Genomic DNA, 24663 nt, shown 5'->3' with positions numbered 1-24663 from the left:
TAAAATGTATCATTGTGAGAGACACGAAAGAAAATCTACAGCCTAACTTTCTGTTGTAAAAAGTAAGCTCTCACTCAAGAAACATATCTTTCTGAATCAGCTTGAGTATCAATAAACATGCAGTTTTAAAAATAACGGTTAAAGACAACCACATTCCTCATAGTAAGGTCTTCTATTTACAGGGCATGTCTGTGGTCATAGCTGCATTTCCAGAACAACAGATTAAGCCCTACTACAGAACGTCTGCAATAGCTGTAGAAGAAAATGTATTTTCAACACAATTTAATACAGCCTAATTGACTTATATCTTCTAGTTTCACTGCCAAAGGCTGAGAACCATGGAGCCCTGCCATGAAACTTATTTTCTCACTGTATCTCTTTTACTGCTTGCGGCACTATCAACTCCCTCATATAAAAAGGTTCAGAGACACTGATTACCCAAAAGGAGAAAAAAAAGAAAGAAATAGAAAAGGCTGATCCCTTCTCCCAGGTAACAAGTGATAGGACAAGAGGCAACAGCCTCAAGCTGTGCCAAGGGAGGTTTACATTGGATATTAGGAAAAAAATTCTTTACCAAAAGGCACTGCAACAGGCTTCCCAGGGAAGTGGTGGAATCACCATCACTGGAAGTGTACAAAACCCATGTAGTTGAGGCCTTCAGTGACATGGTTTAGTGGTGGTCTTGGCAGTCCTGGGGTAACAGCTGGACTGGATGATTTTCCAACCTAATTGATTCTGATTCTATGTCTAACTAAAAAAAAAACCCCACACTGTTTTCAATACCACTAGCCTTAGTACAAAGCCTCAACTTAGTATATGAAGTAATATCCCATCACTGACAACACAAGCTGTACTGGCAACAAAATATTAAAAAGTAAGCTAGGTGCCTGAAGTGATCTAAATATCTCCAGCTCTTTCAGTATACTGCAGGAAACATGAATAACTGAAAACAGTTCCGTATTATTTGCCAAAAAAGTAAAGATGCAATTGAAAGTGTTCTTAAAATTCTTTGCCAAAGCTTCACTCTAACATAAAAGAGCTCACTCTTCAAGAATAAACTGATGAACTTTCATGGCATATATGCATGACTGAAAATACAGCAATGCATACAGAGACTATAGCAAATTAGACATGAATCTTCTCTTTGTAAACTTGGTAGTCTCAAAAAAGAAAACACAAATTAACTAGTTTAGTGCATCCCATCTCATCCATAATAGCTCTGAGGATAAGTATATCACAGTAAGTTTCTAGAGCAGCAAATCTTCATTAAATCTCAATGTTAATGTTGATCCTTTGAATTCAGTAAAATCAAATTAAAACTAGAATTTGTCTTACACATACCTATTTTGGTGCAGTTGCCTTTACGCATAGAATTGAAAAGCTTCAGATGCATGCCTTTCCAATTCAAGTATTTTTATTACAATAAGCAAGAGTGAAATGTGAAATCGCATTTCTTGAGGTTTGGAATGAAATGAAGGCAAGCAATGCAGTAAATAAAAATAAGAATGAATGAGCAACGGACACCTTTCAACTGTTCCCTCATTGCTCCCTCTGCACAGCAACACCCCTCCCAGTTACTGATCGTCTTGTTGAGGGCTGCCATCTTTACATCAGATGACAGATCGTCGTTTCTTGGGCCTTACCTATTCACATTTCATCCTAATTGGATCTAACATTCTGCAAAATAACAATTTGCCAAGCTGTGTCTTTATTAAACATTGTTTCTTGTTTTCAAGTAAATGCATTTCTTTTCCTCCACCAGTTCTTGGCTACTGATCCTCAATCCATTCACCACTGCTCATCTTTCATCCTGTTTCGGGTGTTTTTTGCTGATTTTTTTCCTGTGTTCATCTTTATTCCAATTTACATTAAAATCTCTCCATCCCATGCTCAAAGCTGCTATATCCCTCTTCTGGAATAGCATCCACCCTTCATAGACAAAACTTAAAACGTTCACTTCCTTTTTCTTCCACTTCTTCAATGTAAAAACTTAAGCTGTCCCTATTTCCTTTATTTTAACTCTGTAGTCAATTAGGTCATGCATCTTGCCACCAACTCTAGTTTTCCATTCTTCCTTGCTGTTTGCTTTCAATTTATCACTTGCTTGTGACTCATTGTAAATTATTCCATTTCCTACTTCCTTATCCATGTAAGATCTACATTACATTTTATAAAGCAAACGTGGCCACAAATCTCTCAGTGCATTTTTATTCTCCTTCTATTACTAGCAGAGGTTTTATACCAGTACACTACTCCAAAAATGTATATATTTTATTATCTCCATCCTTCAGAGCTTATTATTCATTATTTATCTAATATTCCAGGATCCAGGACTAAGTTTTCTAGTACTTGCACAATGCCTACTCTAGGGCTGTGTACCCTGAGATGAAATTATGCCACTAAGCACAACTACAAAAGGTAACAAAAACTGGCAGATCCATAGGGAAGGTTTACAAAGCAAACAATGAAAAGTACAAAGAAACTATTGCAGTAACAGGTTGGAATGACACAAGAGAGAGGGTGGAGGATGTCAGCCTTCTTTGGGTATTTAAAAATAGATTGTGAACAGGGAAGCAGAAGTCACTGGGAATTTCAGCTTCTCTTCAAAATTTTGCCACAAAAAGCTGCTGTGACTTTTGGTATTTTCATTCCATTACATAAGACAGACAAGAACTGAACAAATGGAAAATGGGAATGTACTCACACTCAGTGCTTTTATTTTGGACTCATATATTCCAAACAGCCTGTACCACCACCATACTTTACCAGCTGAGCTTAGTGAACTTCAGTCCAGCCCAGGGACTACCAATATACTTTTACATTAAAAACCAAAAAAACAATGGACTTCATAGCTGCAGAATAAAGCTCTGTTAAAATACTTTAACAACCAATTTACTCTTAAAATTAACAATATTAGAGCAGAGTAAATTTCATTAAAAGCTTTCTGATGGAAAGTCAATTGCAAGACTTCTTTCAGTGCATTCAAAATAACCATTTAGAAAATAGTTGGATTTTTTTAAATGCAGTCCTTGAACTGAGTATTTTTTGTATCACTTCTGAGAATACTGAATAGGTGGATGACAGTAAAAAGCAGGACAGAAGTTACACGTTACACAAATGTTTTACTCAATGTTCTGCTCATATTTAGGACGCAGCTGCAAGTCACAGCTGAGCAGCTCCACGTTTGCCACCTACAAACTAGTTACATCTGTCTATTCCTACTTGTGAACAGAAAATCCTGCACTATTCACCGGGCCCTTCTGCTAAGGCTTTTCAGTTACGGCTCTCTGTAAACCATTAGGGGATGAGCACCAGAGTCTGCACAAGAAGGCATAAAAGAGTAGCGTGGGGCCAGGGACCATGGGACAAAGAAGAGACAGAAGACAAAGAAGGCATTTTCCATTTTAGTAGCGTCAAACCACTGTTATAAGTTGCAGTTTTAACTTCAGCCACATACTCAATGCATGGAAAAATTGCTGGACTCAGTACAAAGAGCACTTGCTTCCTTGCAAAATGAACTTTTCTTTCATGTGCATTTCAACTCTCATTTCCCAGTCTAGATTTAATGCCTCTTTTGTGTTGCCCAGTATGCTGGCAACAGCTGTCTCCTGTTGTTCACAAACCAAGCGACCTCTTGTTTTCTCGGTTAAATTTCCTTCTCAAAATTTACTTCTTTTGCCTAATCACCCAGTGTTGATCTCCTGGAGTACTTTAATTTGGGGGAGTTTTTTGCAGTTTCTACTTACCTGTGCTCGTGTCAAAAAAAAAAAAAAAAATAGACTGTAAGATTTTCCAGAAGTATCAGAAAACAAGAAACCAAACAGAAGGCCCAACTGTACTACGAACATACTGAAAAATTCATGTTTCCTATGAAAAGCTAAACTTAAATATTTAAATTGCAATTTATCACATATCCATATTTATATGGAAAAAAAAAAAAATCACTGGATGAATTGCCTACAATATTCCCTTAATTTTTTACTTTATCTGAATACCTAAATAGACTCCTAGAACACTATAACAGTGAACACAGTATTTTGTGAATAGCAGTGTTTTCATTTAATAAAAGAACAAATTTTTAAGTTATACGTTCCTGGAGTGGCTTTAGGGCATATTTTCAAAAACTGCTATCAAATAAGGTGTGAAAATTCCAAGTAAAATAGAAATTACCACTAATGTAGATTTTTTTAAGGAACTTAACCAAGTACTGACTTAGTGACAAAAGCATTTTTGAAGTGCCTGTTATAGAATCATTCAGCATATTTGCTCTTGATCAATTTCCTTCGCAAATTTATGCTTGTTACTTAAAATGTCAGTTCCACTCACAGAGTAATCTTCTCAGAGTGTAGTCTTTGTGAGCCTGAGGATGCTCACAGGTTTTTGTCACAGCACACAACACATGTGTATTAAACTGAGCCTATGGCCATACCAATTTCCAAGTTAAATTATGGGTGAGAAGTACAAGAGTGGGATCCAAGGTTATACTGCTAGACCTGCAGAGAGCTGACCCCTCACTGCTCTCAGACACTTAATATCAACAGTCTGATAAGGGAGTGAGGGTAGCGTTACATTTTTAGGAGAACATACTTTAAGGATGCTCACACGTGTCATGTAAGACACTGCAGTAGTTATCACTGCTGACTAAAAATACACATAACTAATTGCAAATATATCAATCAAAAATGTTCCTTTAAATAAATGCTGTAAGATAGTAATCATATGATAAAGGTGAGGGGTTTTTAATTAATCTTTTAACATACCATTTAGAATGGTATATTTAGATATATAATTATTACTGTTACTTAACTCTTGCCTAGATCTTTTGCAGTGTATCTGCACCCTACAATTATATCTTTTGTAACTAAGGAATCAGCTATATGACAAATTAAATTTACAAGCTATTTCTGACAATTCATTAAACCAAACTTGCTATACCATAACCCCCCTAAAAAACCATCGCAAACAATACCCCCCTCCCCCAAACAAACATACATGAACAATATTTTTCCTTTATTTATACTTAGAAAAAGGAACTGATCCTTATGAGGGTATGTCTGTCTCTACTGAGCACACACTGGCCACAAATAAGTATATACTTAACTACAGTACGTAAAACTAGGTGGCATGGAGCTACACCATAATATCCGTTGTTTTTTCATTCTCAAAATAAGAGTGTCAAGATAAGCCTTCCCTAGGCAGTTTTCTTTAGCATCAGAAATAAAATAATTATCTCTTTTATGTTGACTTTCAATAGCCAAACATCAGAGGTCAAATAATTTTACATTTTCTTAGCCAGGACATGGACCTGTTGGAGCAAGTCCAGACGAGGGCCACAGAGATGATGGGCTGAAGAACCCCTCCTATTGAGTCAGGCTGAGAGAGTTGAGCTTGTTCAGCCTTAAGAAAAGAAGGCTCAGGGAGCACCTTAGAGCAGCCTCCCAGCCCCTGAAGGGGACCTGCAAGAAATATGGAGAAGGACTCTTTACAAGGGAATGGCTTTAAACTGAGAAAGGGCAGATTTAGATTAGATATCAGGAAAAAATTCTTCACTGTGAGGGTGATAAGGCACTGGAACAGGGTGCCCAGAGAAGCTGTGCATGCCCCATCTCTGGAAGTGCTTAAGGCCAGGTTGGACAGGGCCTTGAGCAACTTGATCTAGCGGAAGGTGTCCCTGTTCATGGCAGAGGGGTTAGAACTAGAACATCTTAAATGTTCCTTCCAACCCAGACCGTTCTGTGTTTCTATGAATTAGAGTTAGCTCACTTCTTCCTCTGCTAAAAATATACGTTATGACAACAGCTGATGAGCTTCAGAAACGGCCAATTTTTAAAACATTATGTTAAGACAATATACATCCTGAGTTTTGAGTGAAGCAATAAACATTAGATACCAAGTGACAGAAAACTTATAGGTTCTTCAGGAAAAAAAAATCATGAAATGAAACTAGACAGATGGACAAGGAAAAGAATTACATACTTAAATCTGAGACCATTAAAACCAGCACAACAGTTAACTTGGAATCAGACATTTTTGTACTTCATTGCTATTCTTCAGCTCTGAAAACAAACCATTCTTTTGTTTTCTAAATAGACCACATTCACAATTACATTTCCATAAAACTGGGATAATGTAAGCCTGTGGGGCATGATTATCCCACAGACATTTTGCTAGCTTATCTATTCCCCTTAAGGGTATTGCACAGGTTATTAATACTTACACTCATTCCCTGTGGCACATATTAATATAAATATGCAACTCTTGTTGTGAGGTTTGTGCTTGAAACAATCACACTCTCTTGCAAGTTGCCGCAATATTGTCAACACAGAAAAAATACTGAATTTCAAAAGTTCCTTAGAAATAGTTAAGCCATTCACACCACATTCCTTCTGTCAGTAAAAGCTTATTCAAACCGAGTAGTATCAGTATCAAACTACAAATATTTCAAGGTTTCTTTTCAATAGTTTCTAAAAGATGTGAGATCTGCTATATAAATAACATGCAGCCACAGAACAGATCAAGCTTTCTCTATTCAGCAAGAAGAAAGCCACAAACTAAAAGTGGAAATGTCTTCAACAAAGAAAATTTAACAACAAGAAATCAGTTAACAGTAACCACTGTAAGGAGTTACGTACCATAAGGAATAATATTACTATGAGGAGTAATTGTGCCAGTTTTCAGAAAAAGCCACAAAGCTAAGGGTGCATCTCCATCGCCCTTCCCCACATACAACTGTCAACCCTTTCCTCTCCCAAACATTTTTTTTGTTGTTTTTTAATTGATAAAATATTCACCCAGTTTTTCAGAACCTCAGGTTGAATGAAGACATCCACAGACTTGGGAAATAAAAAATAAATCAGTATTTAGTTTCTGTGCACTTAATGCACTCATAAGCAAAACCATACAGTCCCATGCGGGGAGCCACAGGGAAGTGTTTGCTGTATTGCTGGACTTCTTGGATGTAATCAGAAAATTCTGCCAATAAAACTTTCAGAAATAAAACACTAAGTGATATTATGAGAAATAATCTAATGCTTGCTGTTAAGGCATGAAACCACTACTAAAACGTAAACAGGGAAGCACTGAGTGACATTAGGTCATGCACAGCATGCACTGTGCACACACTCAAGACAAAATTTGCCATACAAATCCCCAGAGTCACAAGTGTAGATCCAGGAAATAAATGCCTGTGCGATTTCACTTGTGAATGACCAACTGCACAAAGTAGAACTAGAAAGTAAAAAACATGGCAAAAGGTCAATCAGCCAAGGTCAATGGTATGAGGTTCCGCAAGACAAAGTGCTGGGTCCTGCACTTGGGTCTCAATAACCCCATGCAATGCTACAGGCTTAGGGAAGAGTGGCTGGAAAGCTGCTCAGTGGAAAAGGACCTGGGGGTGCTGATTGATAGCCACTGAAAATGAGCCAGCTTGTGCCTAGGCAGCCTTGCCTGTATCAGAAATAGTGTGGCCAGCAAGGCCAGGAAAGTGATTGCGTCCCTGTACTCAGCACTGGTGAGGCTGCACCTCGAATAAGTCTCACTCAAAATAAACAACCTAAGGAGCCCATATGCAGTCTCCAAATAATGGATTACCATTATATGCAATTACATTTAATAACAAGGGGTTGGGAAGAAGGAGAACAGTGCAATGCTCTAAGCAGCCGGCTTTAACTGTCACAACTTGTTCCAGTAACCACAAGCTCCAGGAACAATGTGTCCTTAATCTGATTGGTACAGCTGGCAATCATTTGCAATGGTATTTCATAGTCTGAGGAAATGCTCAAGTGGAAGATTGAAACATATTCTGTGATGCTTAATGATACAGACAAATAATTGAAAAACATTGTTTTATGCCCACTTAGTATAAATTACCTTCTCTCAACTGAGATTTGCCTGCTTTCAGTTTATTAAAAAGTAAAATGCAGTTCCTTAATCACATTTAAGTGCCACTTATTGCATTTCAGCTAAGGGCCAGTAACTTTCATAGGAATATTTAAGTTGTCATCATCTGTCTATATTCCAACATGGGTACCCCAAGCTAAGGTCTGAAAAACTATGTAGTTTCTCAGAGGACAGAGTTGCTAAAGAAAAATAACTAGTAGTAGTTTACCAGGATAAATGCTTTCCAGAATGCTTGTCTCTAAATCCTGCCTCTAACAAAAAAGGCTGGGAAAATAAATAAATCATATAAAGGATTACCCTTACAGAACCTGAATATTAATTCTGCATAAAGGCACATATATGACAGTGCTCTGCGAAAGATGTGATGGAATTTAAGGGAATGTTTCCAGCAGGTAAATGGTTGTCTTTAGTGAGAAAATTAAAAAGTTTAGGATAGACTATGAAAAGTAATTTTTCAGCCTGGCAGGACAGAGGCAACTGAAATCACCACATACTGGCGAGATGAAAAATGAGGCACAAAATCTACAGTGTTTTACTAAAGCAGGAAGATAGCTTTTTGTGGAAACTTGATCTACACTAGTAACTTCTGAGGTTAAAATTAATTAATAAATATGCACCACCACTCAGGAAGGAGATTAGTCCAAAATGCTGAGCCTTCATTTAAGTCATTTAATCCATGAGTAATTATGAACTGTAAAATTGTTCTATAAATTTTCCTAACAGTACAGAAGCAACAGAACTGAAGATATCAAATCCTTGTCTGATGCAACTATTTAGAGACTTGCTTTCTACAGCAATCTCAGAACTGCTCAAGCACACCATACAGTTCTCTTAACACTCTTGTTTTCAGTATAGTCAATGAAGACAGAAGCTACTTAAGAGATCCAACCAAGACACACTGATCTACTGCACCTACTTATTCAATGGGAAAGACTTCTTGCTTGATATGAAAGATCACAGTATGATGTTAAGGCCATCCAGGTCAAAAAGCCATAAAGAAATGGCACCCAATTCTTCAAGTAAGTATTTGCCTGTGGTAAATCAAGATACTGAAATGGGTTCAAAACCTCCATAAAACAGACAGGCAGAAGACTTCTCCAGCTTAAAGAGACAGCTATAATCCTTTACATTTACTGGTTTTCATTAGTGCTCTTTTACACCGCTGGAGAGAATTTCAAACACCTTCGGAAAACTCATGGGAGTTTACTTTTTCACGTACCTGAAACAGGGGACAGGCATTAAGAAAACCCTGAATTATAGTTCAATTTAAGATAACTCAACACCTGTAAAAGCTCTTAGAGCTCTGTGAGGTACAAGACAAAACATTACCAAATTTGATCTCTCAACTGTCTGCTGCTGTGAATTAACTGTAATCCAAAACCCTTTGCTATTTTCTTGTGTCAGCTCATTCCCGAATGGAGGAATGAGCTGAGGAAAGCTGCAGAGTGGATATTCAGTCTCCACAGAATAAATTATAGAAACACTATGGTTATGTATAATATTTACACCTTAAAAATAATTTTTGCCTTCTTGCCTGTTTAGGCAGAAAAAACAGTACAAGACGTAGGAAGAAGAAACTAACCTGAAATAAAAACTTCATATTAGTATTTTTAAATGAATTAAAGATCTAGCTTGTTTTGAAAGCAAGCAGAATAAGGCCATAACATACATAGGTGGAAAAGCTGCACCATTCCTTACATTACACTAGTGTAATCTTACATATTTTACAAGAAAAACTAAGCAGTTTTTATATCTACAATGACTTTTCAGTGATCTTCCACTGGGATTAAAATGTTTTCATTAAGCGTCCCCTGCTACGTATAGGAAAACAGAAAGATACAGTATTGTAGTGTCACATACAAGATTCTTAGAAGACCTTTAAAGCAGTGGAAACCAAATGTAATTTTATTACTAAAAATATTTATCAACTGCGTACCTAAAACACAGTTTGCAAGCACGAAGAAAAAAAAAGCCCAAACAAAAATTTTAGTGTTATTACATATATTTATATGGGTATTGTATGTGATTATTGAAAAAAGCCCTCCCCACTAGCTTTTTGATCTACCTTATGTAAAACACAATCTTATCTGCTATACTTGTAGTCATCAAAAAAATAAATAGCAGCATCCTAGGTATCAGAGTAACTGATAACTTACAAGGACTGATTCGGGCATTTGAGTTACTGTGTATTGACTGTATACTGATGGACAGTATACAGTCAATTATCAAGGAGTCTTAAGATCACCTAGTAACAATTTTTCCATTAAAGTGGAAAGCACAATGTATCCTGAGAACATCAGGCAAATTCAATCTACGGTCAAAAGTCCAGAGGAGGGCCACGAGGATGATCAGGGGACTGGAGCACCTCCAGTATGAAGATAGGCTGAGAAAGTTGGGGCTGTTCAGCCTGGAGAAGAGAAGGCTGCATGAAGACCTCATTGTAGCCTTCCAGTGTCTGAAGGGAGGCTACAAGGATGCTGGAGAGTGACCTTCATTAGAGACGGTAGGGACAGGACAAGGGGGAATGAGTTTAAACTTAAACAGAGGAAGTTTATGTTAGGTACAAAGTTCTTTACTGTGAGGGTGGTGGGGTCCTGGAACAGGTCGCCCAAATAAGTGGTAAATGCTTCAGCCCTGGCAGTGTTCAAGGCCAGGTTGGACAGAGCCCTGGGCAACATGGTCTGGTGTGTGGTGTCCCTGTCCATGGTAAGGGTGGGAACTGGATGATCTTAAGGTCCTTTTCAACCCTATCCATTCTATGATTCTATGAAAACAAACCAAAACAAAATGAAACCAACAAAACCACAACCAAACCCACAAAACTTGTACCAATGTAGTGCAGTTTATTATTAGAGAGACAGAAGGAATAGAGAAGAGAATGTTAACTAGCAGGGGGTGAAGAAAAAAGTAAATTATAATAAACCTACTAACAACGTAAATAGTAAATTGATGATAAGTATTTTTGAGAATGATAAAGGTTGCCAAAAGTAGACCAGAAGCTCAGGTGCTTAAACAATTGGTCGTGTCATCAAAATAAGGTCACTGATATTTTGTCTTCTTTTCCAAGTGACTAGGTAAGCACTTTTCTTCCTCCCAGTGTAGATTTTCACCAGTTTATATTTGTTGGTAGGAAAAATTAAAAAAATAATTCCACATGAGTACTGAAAAGTGTGTTGGAGAAAACAGTAAAGAATCATCAATTATAACACATATATTAAATATATGCCTTTAAGTCAATTCACTAAATCTTTCCTTAATATCAACAGCTCTTTCAAAAAGGAGTCTGAGAAACTGGCAGTACTTGGACATCAGAACTCATATACAGTATATATCTACATTAGTAACAAATCCTCAGTACAGACAGGTAAGAAAGACTATCTGGAAGTTACCCGGAAGGTCTGATATAAAACTTAATATAACATTTCTAGTAAAACGAGGGAATTGGTGCTGACAACACTGAACAGTGAAAGAAAAGTAATTATTGCAGTCAGTTTAAAATCTGTTTTGTTCTCTTGAAGAAGAAATATCTCTAAGTTACTTAAATCTTACAACAAAGGATTAAGTATTAAGCAGCATGAGAACTTCATTTTGCATTTGTGTGTGCTATCTAGATTTACATACTAATTTGAACACTGAGACAAAGAAAAGTGACCAGCAGTGCTCAGCTTAAAAGACAAACCCAAGTATCAGAGCATGACTCCAGTGGGCAATTAAGAACTGCAAATGCATAATGAGGATGAGGGCTAGCATCCAAATACAAAGAAGTGAAGAGTAAGGTCCTAATCAACTTTCTCCTGCAAAATTCCTACAGCTGCAAGAATCTTTTAGCAACAAAACAGTAAAACCTTGGAAAGAAAACATAAAAATGCTGTGTACTATGAAGATGTTGGTTTTTCCTATATAGTGATCTAAATTCAGATGTTTGGGTTTACACTATTCACCTAGGCTCCCTTGAGAAAGGTATGCTTTATTTCTGAATGGACTGAAAGGTCCTTATGCCTGCCCAGTAACAACTGAGGAAGCCTCAGTGACTAGATCAGGATGCAGCACAATGTTAGGACTACGCTACTTCAGCAGCAGAATCCCCTATCCATACATTGTTCCACCATGTTACGTCATCTTTAACAAACAAGCTCTGAAAAGAAACCAAATCAGCCTGGGGGAAATAAAAACTGGTCCCTCTCATTTGACTCATGCTGTGTCTACATGACTGATGATCCAGCATGGGATGAGAGGGAAGAGGAAGACCATGTGGTCAGAGACAGACCAAAGAGACAGGAAGAATGGCCACTGCTTCAGGCTAGCACCTCGCTACTAGATCAACTTCTTAGTAACACCCAGCCAAGTTCTTAATACCTTGAGAACCAAGTTTCAGAGGGCTGAAGTAAAATAAAAGCCACTCCTCAAGATTGTAATCCAAAGCATGAAAAAAGGCTGATTATTAACGCAGAAAAAGGATCAAAATAAGTACAATCATACAGCAAGAAACTACCACCCTACAGCTCAAAAAAAATAAAATGTAAATTTTGATAGACACAGCAATGCACCAGCTGGGAAGAGCTTTCAAATATTTTTTTAAGTACAAAAAGGACATCTCAGAGGCCATAAGGACATCTGACAGCTACAGGCAACAAGGCAGGTTAAAAGACCACTGGCAGTAGTTGACTGCTGAGCCTCTGCAACAGTAGTAACATGGCCATATGACCCAGAGGTGAGAAATTAAAATAAGCACAGTAAACCCACCATTAAGGGATCAATATTATACAAATACTTTTTGTGAAGCTGTTTATAGCAAGAATGAACAGCAAACAATTGTGCATTCCTGGTATTTTTTTTTTTTTTTAATTAAAATGCACCTCTATTTCCATGACATTCACAAATAAAGCCTTCTGAAATTTCCAATTTCCATAAGGCTAATACATTCTGAACCTCATAAAATAGACTGAGGCACACACCTCCAACACAGCATCTGGCAACAAAGAAATCACTGAAATAAAAATAAAATCATGGTACAAAATAAAGTGATACAGGCGTCTGTTTTTAGCCATACGTACACATGTAGCAAAAACTGTCACAGAATATATTTTAAAACACTGTTTCCTTACACTTACAGAACATACAATGTACATGAAATAAAACAGAAAACTGCGTTAAAAGTAACACCTTTTAGAGAGCAAATATGTATAGAACTGTTTGGCTGAGAGGTCAATTACTCAAACAATAACACTTGAAATGTATTACACAAAAAGAATACCACATGATAGTACACTTTGTGAAGTTCCATATAGACAACTAAAACTTTAGATTCTGTCTATTTGCTTAACTGTTTTCCACACATGCAATTGGCACTCTTTGAATGAGTAGGCATTAGTTTCTGCAGGGTTACATATTTTGTACAGACTGCGCAGTTTATCTTTTAATACAATTTGTTATCACATACCCATGTATCTGCATGAACAGGCCTGATGTTGCTGAGAAGCACCTCTTCATAATTTCCATAATCACAGAATTTAACAACTGCAGTTGTCCCAGAGGAATGGAGAGCTTCAATTTCTGCTCGGTAGAACTTAAAAGAGAAATTTTCAAAGGTCATAAAATGCTACCTGAAATACCACAAACAGCTTAACAACTGCCTTTTAATACATATGTGTGTGCGTGTGTGTGTGTATATACACACACATATATATATACATATGCATAAAATATGTACATATATTTAGTCTTAGTATTATATTTTGAGTAATATTTGCACTAGTTATTAAACTAGTGCTAGTTATTAAACTTCGACATGGCAGACTGCAGGGACATCATAGAATGTATTTAGAATGTATTTATTGAGAAAATATGCAGTTTATCAAAGTAGACTGAACAGTTAAAAGACTTGCTTTCATTTCTCTGAAAGCAGAACAAATTCATCACTAACAAATGCTACTGTACACAGGGAAGTGTTACTGTGAGACTTTTTCTTAAAAATACACTTATCACCAAGCGTCTAACAGCCATATAGACTGTGCATGTTAACATATACCTATTTTAACACATAATGAAATAGGGTAAAAATATAAAACTGCCCCTTCAGAGTCCTTTTTATAAACACAAAACTTGATTTTTTTTTGATATTTATACAGACACAGATCAGCTTTCTTGAAGAAATTCAATCACTTTTATGCTACTGGACACAAAGAAATCACTGTCTCCTAATAAGGTTAAGCTCAGTACTGTACTTCATCATCATATTTCAAAGTTGTCCTAGATAGGAGCAGCAGCATTTATTATAACTACCAAAAAAACAATAACCCTCAAAAAACCCCTCTTCAAATGTGATGAATACTTTTTAGGTAACAGTCCGGCATTACACTATATCTACTTATATATTCATGTTTTCCAGAATTTCCAAACCTCATCTCATAGTAATGCAAATGTTCTTCTGAAAATAGGAAACAATTCTGCAATATGCCATTATATTTCACAGTAATCCATCCACCCAAGCTACATATTCCTATTTTGGAGAGCCAATACACTGTATATTGCCACTATCAAAAATTCTGTATGCCTTATCATCTCCTTTACTCACACAGACAAAAGACATGTAAATAAGGTCATGCTCCTGAGCTAACACTGTCTACCCCCTATAAAATGGACAACCTCCCCCCCCCCAACATTAAATAAATAACCAAAAAGACAGAAAATGGTGTGAATAAAACCTATTCAAAGAACAACAGAATTTAAGACAGTTCTCAGGTTATCAGAAAGGGTCAAAAACTGCAGAAACTACCCAAGAAGAGTGACAGAGAACTCCTGAACAGATAATAACAAACCAAAGGAAAAATAACATCAAACTTTTTTAGCAAAGGAAAAGATGAAAGAAAAAGGGTCTTGCTGCAAAAGACATTAACAGGAAAAACAGCTAAAGAGGAAGTATTTAAACTTCTAAAAATCAAGAAAACAAAACTACCATGCAGCATAACTCATTTGTTCCACAAATCCTTCAGCTATTTATCACATTTATTATCACACTAGTGATAATGAAAATTAACCCTTTTGCTGTTTGTGTAATGACTGAAATAAGGGGGGGTTTTTTTTGTTTGCTTTTTTAATAAGCCCATTGCTGCAGACTCTGGTCTTGCCTTGCACTAGTACAGGTTGCACACTACCTTATTCTAGAAAACGGCATTAGACCTACTATTACAGACTACTCTAGATGGCACAGAAACTTGTTCATTGTTCCCTGGGAATGAATATGGGCACCTAGATCCATACTCATCCCCTCAGATTTTCATTCTTTAAGTCAAATGCTTCCGTTAGAAACTTAGTCACCCTAAATTCCACCTGAATGAGAGAAACAATTACCTTCAAGATGACTTAATCTATGCACTTAAAGTTTCATGCAATGAACGTGACAAATCTCCTAAATAGAATTTAAAAATAGAACAAGAAATTAGCAAAAAAGCACACTACACACAACAAAGCCCATGTCTTTCTGCTAGCATCCTAAATATCCGCATGTATGTAAGAGCGCAATTTGAGGTACTTCTCATTTTGCAAAGGCATACCTTGTTGTCTTCCCAATAAAGAGCCAAACATTCATCCCCTGGTCTCCAGCTTTTCCCATACTCCACATGAATCGATGGTTCTAATATTTTCTCTGGTTTGATGGGCCCAGATCTCCTTTTGGGACCAGTGTTGTAATACAACATTTTATCATCAAAAGATGGGATTGTAGTGGGTCCTGATGACTTGATAGGTCCTACTCGTCTACCTTTCTGATGATGCTCAGTATCTCCATTTGGCACAGCATTAAAATTATCAGTTCTACCAGGATTTTGGTAATCGTTATTAACACCAAAATGTTGCTCACTTCTTACCATGAAGGCTTCGCTACTTATTGTTCGTGCCTTCCTATCACAAAAATTTTCTGAATTGTGTATTTGGTTTTCCCTTTTGCCCCGTTTCTGGTTATTGTTGTCTGTAGTATCTTGAGCAGCAGAGTTCTCCTTGAATTCTGTGAAAGACACCCCTTTTCCTACTCTGTTTTGCATATTGTTATCCCTTTTTTTGAATGTAATATCACTCTGGTGAGTGACTATGGGATAACTCAAATCCTTTGGCCTATCATTTCTAGGATAATGTCTGTCACTTTTGTTTTTTTCATCTGTCCAATGTTCTAAAGAGGTGTGTCTTTCAGGACCTCTGTTTCTTGGTAACCCACCACTTTCCAAAGCCTGCCTTGAATTTTGAATATCCCTTTGAAAACGAGGGGGTTTCTCATTCCTTTGCTGCCTCATGTCATTGCGAGAAACGTGTCTTGAATGATTCTCTTTGATGCCATTCTGTTCCATGTTTGTAACTTTGTGCTGAACTTGATGTGGTGGCTGAAACGGCAATTTTGGTTCTACAAAGAAAAAAATTAATTATTAACATCTTTGACACAAACATATTTTTGAAATAGTGTTTCAGATCCTAAGTGATAAAGCAACAGTATTATTTAGAAAAAGTATGCAATATTTACCTTTGTGACACAGAAATGGAATGGTACATGGAAAATTTAGCAGAGACATTTGAACTGTAATTCCTAGCTACTGGAAAACATACACTACTCTGGGCTGTACTTAGAACCAAACCACTTACCTGTATGAGAAAAGCTGTGCATACATTTCCAGGAGGTTACTTATTTCTCCCTAAGGACATCAATAACTCACTTGCATTAAAGCCTTTTAAGACAGAAAAATATAATTGCAACATGGTGGAAGGAAGAGGGAGGTAAATGTGGAGAAAAAAGGAATATCCGAACTGAAACTTTCTGTAAACATAACTTGTTAAAGTTACTTATTCAGCATAAAAGACAAAGGCAAGAAATAAAAGTGATAAAATAAACACAGCTGATAAAACATAGATAACAGGAATAGTAAGACCAGAACTCAAGAGACGCAGATGAATGAGCTGTAACATAAACTATTCAAGCATTACCTTCAAGATATTCAACCAGAACTCTAGCTGATGAGAAGACAAACAAGATTATCACGGATTTCATAGGAAAGCAAACTTGCTAAGGGATGCTGGGAGGAGGGGAATTGTGGGAGTCTGTGACACTTTTTATGGAATTCTTTGGGGTTTTTTAGGCAAACATGGAATTTTTAATGCAATGTTTAGCTGAAGAGCCAAAGGAGAGGAAAGAGCAAGATGAATCCAAGAGGAATAAGCATGAGGAAATAAAGGAGGATTAAACAGGACAGTTGCAAGTAAGCAAACCCCTCATCAATACACTTGCCAGGCCAACACCTGCATGTGATCACTGTACCCTGTCTCCTCTCCTTATTAAATTCTCTTTCTAAATATCTTCTCTGTGATTAAGTTCTCTATTGTGTGTGAGGGGACATGTTTTAAACTGGCTGGTGAACTTGAGACACGATAGCTGCTAAGTGGTCCAAAAAAGACCTGGCAGTTGAATACTGGAAAGATCATGGGTCTGAAGGCCAACTACCTGAGAGACCACAGGTGTGGGCTCAGATACTGGACAGACCTATGTAAACAGGCTCATGTAAACCTGCTGCAAATTTTCAGGTTAGCCAGTGTGCTGAACAAAAGGTGTTTGAGGTGGGTACCAGAGGTAAACAGGGGCCATGAGAGACCCATGTATGTTTATATGGGTGGCTCGGTATCTGCTAGCAGACTTACAACCTGATTGAAAAGGAAAGCATAAACCTATTAGAGGGATTCATGTTTATATCATAGAATGGTTTGGGCTGGAAAGAACCTTAAAGCTCATCTAGTTCCAACCCCCTGCATTGGCAGGGACACACTCCATTGGACCAGGCTTCTCAAAGCCCCATCCAACCTTTCCTTGAACACTTCCACAACTGCTTGGGGCATCCTGTTCCAGTGCCTCACCACTGATCTTTAAGGTCCTTTCCAACCCAAAATGCTCTGATTCTATGATGTACTGTGCAAAACCAAAACAAAATAGAAAACAAAGCCCACACATCACACTGGTGATACGACTGGTTTACCACAAGCATTAACTGTTGAGGACAGAAATTCAAATCTGAAAGCACAGAAATATCCTGTCCCTTTGGGGATCTCTGGGGCTGGGTCCCTAAGAGTTTGGGGGTGTATCCTTCTACTTGCAATAAATGCTCGCTTTCCACTGAAGTCCTGTTCTTCTGCAGGACATCTGCATGAAGATTTAATGGATAGTATGAAAACCTCTGCCAAAGGCAATTCTTTGGAAACCCTCCTACACAGTCAGTACGTCTGGCTGTCATTTATCTCCTGCAGATAACACTGGCAATAGAGAATATAACGATTAGGTGAGATATGCTCAGATAAAGAGTGTGCGGAGGCCAAAAGTCCATGTGATACTGACATCATACAGCATCACTCAAACCACCACAAGAGTATGGACTGTAGTTATAGGTCGCATATTTGAAGGAGAAAACTGACAAACAAGTTTGCTGAGAAAAGAGAAAAAGCAGCCTGGGAAAAGTCTTTGATAAGCAGCTTGAAAAGCTCTGGGTCAATGCTCCAACCAAAAACATGGTTTTGTTTCTCACAGCCTACTCCATGTAATAACAAATAAGTAATGATTAACAATTTGATCTTTGCTTCAATCTTTCAAAGGTGTAGATGCCTGACAAGAGCTTTTGTGGCTTTGGATCCTGAGCAGATGGAAACACCAGCCTGTTCTCAGTCCCAAAAAACTGAAGAGAGGAAGTGTCTGAAACATGCCTGGTTCTCAGCATTTTGTCCATTATTTCTTAATTCTATCGTCAGAGCTCTTGGCACTGTTTTCTTCTCCCTGATAATCCTTGTGTCTACTTATTCAAGCTGGCAAGAATGGATGAACTGTTCCTCATAACAAAAGAAAAATAAGAAGATGAATGGAAAAATCTTTTGTGTTCAGTAGGAGGAATAATCCAAGTGCAAGCAAAGGCAGATAGTTGACAGCAATTCTGCTTAGTAGGTCTGTTATCTCTCACTGTCAGCAGGTTTTTCTTACCAACCAAAACTCAAACTACTTAATTTCAACACAGAAATATTTTCAGATGTGTCACCAGCCACTCACAGTTAGAAATAAGTATAAAACTATGAGTTTGTGTTAGTTCTTTGCATTTAATTTAAATCGAGTACAGTGAGTATATGCTATGGTTTACAATTAAACAACTAGCAGATTACGGGAGATGGGTATTTTAACGCTTTTGAGAGCTAGAATTACTTAATATTTCATTAACTGTGAAAAAGGAGATGAAACAACCTGTTTTCTAATAACTGATTCATATTCTTAAAACTAATAAACAAATAAATAAACATTTAAAAAATCCCCAAAAGTTTAGCATGCTGTCTTATCTCTAAAAAGGAACAGACGTACCTCCTGAACAAAACAAAAAGGTATTTAAATTCATCCATGTTTTTCTACTTGGTCTAAATCCAACCACAAAAAGGTACCAAATCAGAGCTAACAAGTTAAACAACTGTTCTGGGTTCCTGTTCACAAACAGAACCATCTGCCCTGGTTACTGCAAAACCAGAAGTGAATTTAAAAATTCTCAAAAGCACTGAGGCTTCGGGTGTAATTAGAAACACTAGATGAGAACACCAGGGAGTGAGACACAGAGAAAACCAAATCAATCCTCTGTGTACTTGAGAAGAAAAAACCTGTTCTTTTCTGACCCTTTCTCCCCAGACCACATCAGTAAATCTTGAAGAAAATGGGGCATGACACAGAACTAAAAAGATATTTATCTCAGGTTCAGCAAAACTGCCTCTTGTTTTTTGCTTCTGCAGAGACTCTCAGCCCTTTAGAAGAAACTGTAGTCTGCCTGAAGTGTATAGAAGCCTAACGCTTACAATAATGATAAATACAGCCATTCCAGGTAATGATATCCACCATCCTAATAGTAGGGGTGTGCTCATTTATTTAAAACCACTATCCCTACACAAAGGTCAGCTCTCTGAATAGCTAGAAAAGAACTGGAATTTTAGAGATGATATGGGAGAGGAATATGGGTCAGAAATACTGCAGAACAATCAATCTCGGCTTATATTGAGTGGAGGCTCTACTATTCTACATATAAATGCAGAAAAACCTGCCTGCCTGGGCCCTCTTACTACAGTTACTGTGCAGAAAAAAAAAAAAAAAAAAAAAAAATCAATGAAGACACCTTATACTTGGCTATGTAACATTACGTTTCTGAGTTGTTACTTGCAGTTTCCCTGAGTTGCCTTTCATTTCTTGACCACTGCTTTTCTAATACTAAGAGAAAACTACATGTCTCTACTGCTAACAACTGACAGTAGGATCAAATGAAATAAAAAAAAAGCAGCTAGTAATATACATCTTGTCTTCTGCAAACACCTGGATGCAGGCTTCACGACTTAAGAGTTCACAGTTGTAAGTATAATCACTGCAGATACATAAGCACTCCTCAAGCACTGTTAACACTTGAGTCATCTCAGTTCCCATGGAACTTCAGGCAACTATTAATTAAGAATTTAAATGAGATTATTTTCAACCACAGGCATAAAAATGGCAGAAAAATAGCACTTGCGTTAAATTATTTTTAAGATGTGTTTGCATTCATCAGACTGCAGAGGTTTTCTCAAATTTGGCAAAGAAAAAAAGCATTTCTAAAAAGAGACCAGAAGCCTGCAATTCAGCAAACGCCTTTGCACTTCTTGAAAAATCCATCTGAAGAAGACTCTGCAAGTTAAAACCAAAACCTGGCATAGAAAGAGAGGCTGGACACATTCAATAAGAAAACAAACTAAAAAAATTAAACTGGGCAAGCACTTTAAAGCCAATTGATTTCCCAAAACCAGACAGTAAGAGCGCATGTATTATTATTTCTTCAGAAGGAAAAAACACAGAAATACTTCAAGGTTTTTAAAAAATAATTGGATCACTTTGTGAAATCTTAAAAAATGCTAACAACTGATTTTTCCAGAGAAGCATGACTCAGGAATAGTACACCAGATTGCACATAATGCTAAAAACCCAACATACTGTTAAAAAACCCACAAACCCAAGAACCCTGTGTATCACACTAGGAAATATGCCAGAACTGTTGGCAACTGAAGCAGTACAAACCCTTTGCAAAGTTGTCACAGATTACATTTTTCTTCTTATGGCATTTATGGATATTTTTATTTTTATTTAAGAGGGAAAACACAAAAGCAAAGTATATTTATCTTTCAAACACTGTATGCTAATATACCCTTTTTTTTTTTTTTTTACTCACATAATACTATGCTTTATTGCACTACAGAATGTTAGCTGCATACAGGTACTAAACCCAAAGGATGATAAAAGTCTGCCTAAGCAAACATTATCAACCAGTAATACCATTTTAAAAGACACAAGTCACCGATTTCACAGTTCTTGGTAAATTTCTATTACTTATTTACTATAAAATTACTGACAACATGAAAAACATATCCCATGGGGACTATTTCTATTATTTTCTTTTAAATGTCTTTCAGTCACACATAGAAGCGTTCTCTAATCTGACGATATAAGCACAAATCTTAACCAAAGAAAAATGAATGTTTCTAAAGCAAGAGAAACACACTACCACTGTTTTCATTTCTGTTCACTGTAAAAGCCTTAACTCACCTTTGGTAAGCAAAAAGAGTTGCCAAAAGATATCTCTCAAACATAATTCCCTACATATGCTTTTGAAAATGAGATTGCATTTATTACCTAAACTGCTTACAAAATTGTATCTGAAAATGCAGCATGTCTGTTATTTGAAAGTTATTTTCACTAAAAAGTTAAAATTTCTGAGAAATACAGTGAAGATTCACGTTATAAATGTCTGATCTACAACCAACTACATTTCATACAGAAAGATATAAACCTGTGGCTACGCACTATAAACAAATGATAAGGACAGGTGGCCTGGGAAGAATACAGGGATGTTGTCCGGGAAAATACGGACCAGGTAGGAAAGCCAAGGTCCAGTTAGAATTCAACTTGGCTAGGGAGGTTAAGGATAACAGGAAGGGATTCTACAGGTATGTAGCGAATATAAGACAGACTAGGGACAACGCAGGCCTTCTCTGGAAGCTATCAGGAAAACTGGCTACACAGGATCTGGAGAAGGCTGAGGTTCTGAATGACTTCTTTGCTTCAGTCATCACTGGCAAAGGCTTTGAACACACCACCCAAGTCTTGGAAAGCAGACACAGGGACTGTGAGAACAAAGACCTTAGGGCCACTGTAGGAGAAGATCTGGTTCGAGACCATCTTAAGAACCTGAATGTGCACAAGTCCATGGGACCTGATGAAATCCATCCACGGGTCCTGAAGGAGCTGGCAAATGAAGTTGCTAAGCCACTGGCCATCATACTTGAAAAATCATAGCAGTCAGGTGAAGTTCCCGATGACTGGAAAAAGGGAAATATAACCCCCATTTTCAAGAAGGGGAAAATGGATGACCCAGGGAACTACAGACCAGTCAGTCTCACCTCTGTGCCTGGCAAAATCTTGGAGCAGATTCTCCTGGGAGGCATACTAAGGCACATGAAAAATCAACAAGGTGCTTGGTGACAGCCAGCATGGCTTCACTAAGGGGAAATCCTGCCTGACCAATTTGGTGGCCTTCTATGATGGGGCTACGGAACTGACGAACAGAGGTAGAGCAGTTGATGGCATCTACCTGGACTTCTGCAAAGCGTTAGACACTGTCCCACACAACATCCTTGTCTCTAAATTGGAGAGACATAAATTTGATGGATGGACCACTCGGTGGATAAAGAACTGGCTGGCTGGCTGCATGCAAAGAGTTGTGGTCAATGGCTCAATGTCCAGCTGGAGACCAGTAACGAGTGGTGTCCCTCAGGGATCAGTGTTGGGACCGGTCTTGTTCACCATCTTTGTCGGTGACATGGACAGTGGGATTGAGTGCGTCCTCAGCAAGTTTGCCAATGACACCAAGCTGTGTGGTTTGGTTGATACGCTGGAGGGAAGGAATGCCATCCAGAGGGACCTCAACACGCTTGTGAGGTGGGCTGAAGGAAGTTTCTGAAGTTTATGAAATTATGAAGCTTATGAAGTTTAACCATGACAAGTGCAAGGTCCTATAACTGGGTCAGAAAAATCCCAGACACAGCTACAGGTTGGGCAGAGAAGAGATTCAGAGCAGCCCTGTGGAAAAGGACTTGGGGGTGCTGGTTGATGAGAAAATGAACATGAGCCGGCTTCAGTGTGCACTCGCAGACCAGAAAGCCAACCGTATCCTGGGCTGCATCAAAAGAAGTATGACCAGTAGGTCGAAGGAGGTGATCCTGCCCCTCTACTCTGCTCTCGTGAGACCTCACTTGGAGTATTGTGTGCAGTTCTGGTGTCCTCAACATAAAAGGGACATGGAATTGTTGGAACAAGTCCAGAGGAGGGCCACGAGGATGATCAGGGGACTGGAGCACCTCCCATATGAAGACAGGCTGAGAAATTTGGGTCTGTTTAGCCTGGAGAAGAGAAGGCTGCGTGGAGACCTCAGAGCAGCCTTCCAGTATCTGAAGGGGGCTATAAGGATGCTGCGGAGGGACTGTTCACTAGGGAGTGTAGTGACAGGACAAGGGGTAATGGGTTAAAACTTAAACAGGGGAAATTAGATTGGATGTAAGTAAGAAGTTCTTTCCTGTTAGGGTGGTGAGGCACTGGAATGGGTTGCCCAGGGAAGTTGTGAATGCTCCATCCCTGGTGGTGTTCAAGGCCAGGTTGGACAGAGCCTTGGGTGGCATGGTTTAGTGTGAGGTGTCCCTGCCCACGGCAGTGGGGCTGGAACTAGATGATCTTAAGTTCCTTTCCAACCTTAACTGTTCTATGATTCTATAACACATATAAGAAAAGGAACTCACTCTCTTGCATGTTTTTTGTTCACTTTCTACAAAGTGTTTTAGTAAGACCTAAATGCAACTCAAATATAAAACAACATTTAACTATAAAATAACTTATTTTGCAGGCAAAAATAAGGAAACTGTTGTAATGAAACTCAGCCTAGGTACAGCAACAACATAGTACTTGCTATCAAATAATTGTAAGCTATCAGATTTGTATGCAAATGCCGTTCTGTTCATACTTAAACCTTATCTCATCATAAAAATGTTTAGTGAACTCTAAAATGGCTCACAGTGCATCTAATTCTACTAGCAACATCAAGAGACACTGGGGTTCACCAGGATGTTCATTAACTCCTGAGCCCATCTGTTGAGGCAAGTTTTCTGACAAAGCTTGTGTCCTTTTTCTTTGCTGTTCTTTCCTCATGTTTGGACAAAAACATACTCAGTACAGGTCCAAGAACTGAATTTCTAGACTGTTACGTCTCCTTCCACCTGGATATGTTGACCTTTTAGTTGCTACAGGCTGCAAAAAAAATATTCACACTAATGCAAAATGCTTATGTGAGTAGCAACTCTAAGTGTGCAGCTTCAAAGCTTCAAAAGATAAAAAAAAAGATAATAAGTAAAGAAATATGCGATGTATTCAATGGAGAGAGGACAGTCCTAATAATTGTCACAGAAAACCAAGGTCTAATGCACTGACAGAGTCTACATAGCTTCATGTCTTCATTTCTAATTCAATAATGACTCTTAAATACAACCAAGCTTAAATTCACTGCTACAGCAAAACAGGGCAAATATTTATACCTCTTTTAAACATATAAAGTACAAGCAAAAATCATACATTTAACAAAAAATCTCTCATTAGACTAACCAGAGAGATGGGGATGTTCTTTCTACCTGTATTTCAGATGCAGGTGCCTATTG

General features: G+C 37.8%; 1 protein-coding gene across 3 annotated transcripts in view; it reads right to left on the bottom strand.

Moving 5' to 3' along the window:
• Positions 1-24663, bottom strand: part of TDRD3 (tudor domain containing 3) — a 102762-nt gene that overhangs the window by 6579 nt on the left and 71520 nt on the right. For all 3 annotated transcript variants that reach the window (XM_062636865.1, XM_062636863.1, XM_062636864.1), the window contains 2 exons: positions 15453-16291; positions 13340-13465 (listed from right to left, as the gene is read on the bottom strand). In XM_062636865.1, coding sequence (XP_062492849.1) covers positions 13340-13465; positions 15453-16291 — 965 coding nt within the window. The remainder of the gene's footprint in view (positions 1-13339; positions 13466-15452; positions 16292-24663) is intronic.

This window comes from Pezoporus occidentalis, unplaced genomic scaffold, assembly GCF_034315485.1.
Source record: "Pezoporus occidentalis ecotype Australia unplaced genomic scaffold, CSIRO_AGI_Poc_V1 ctg5, whole genome shotgun sequence".
Classification (NCBI taxonomy): Eukaryota; Metazoa; Chordata; class Aves; order Psittaciformes; family Psittacidae; genus Pezoporus; species Pezoporus occidentalis.
The sequence above is the reverse complement of the archived record's forward strand: the minus strand, read 5'-3'. Positions and strand labels throughout refer to the sequence as shown.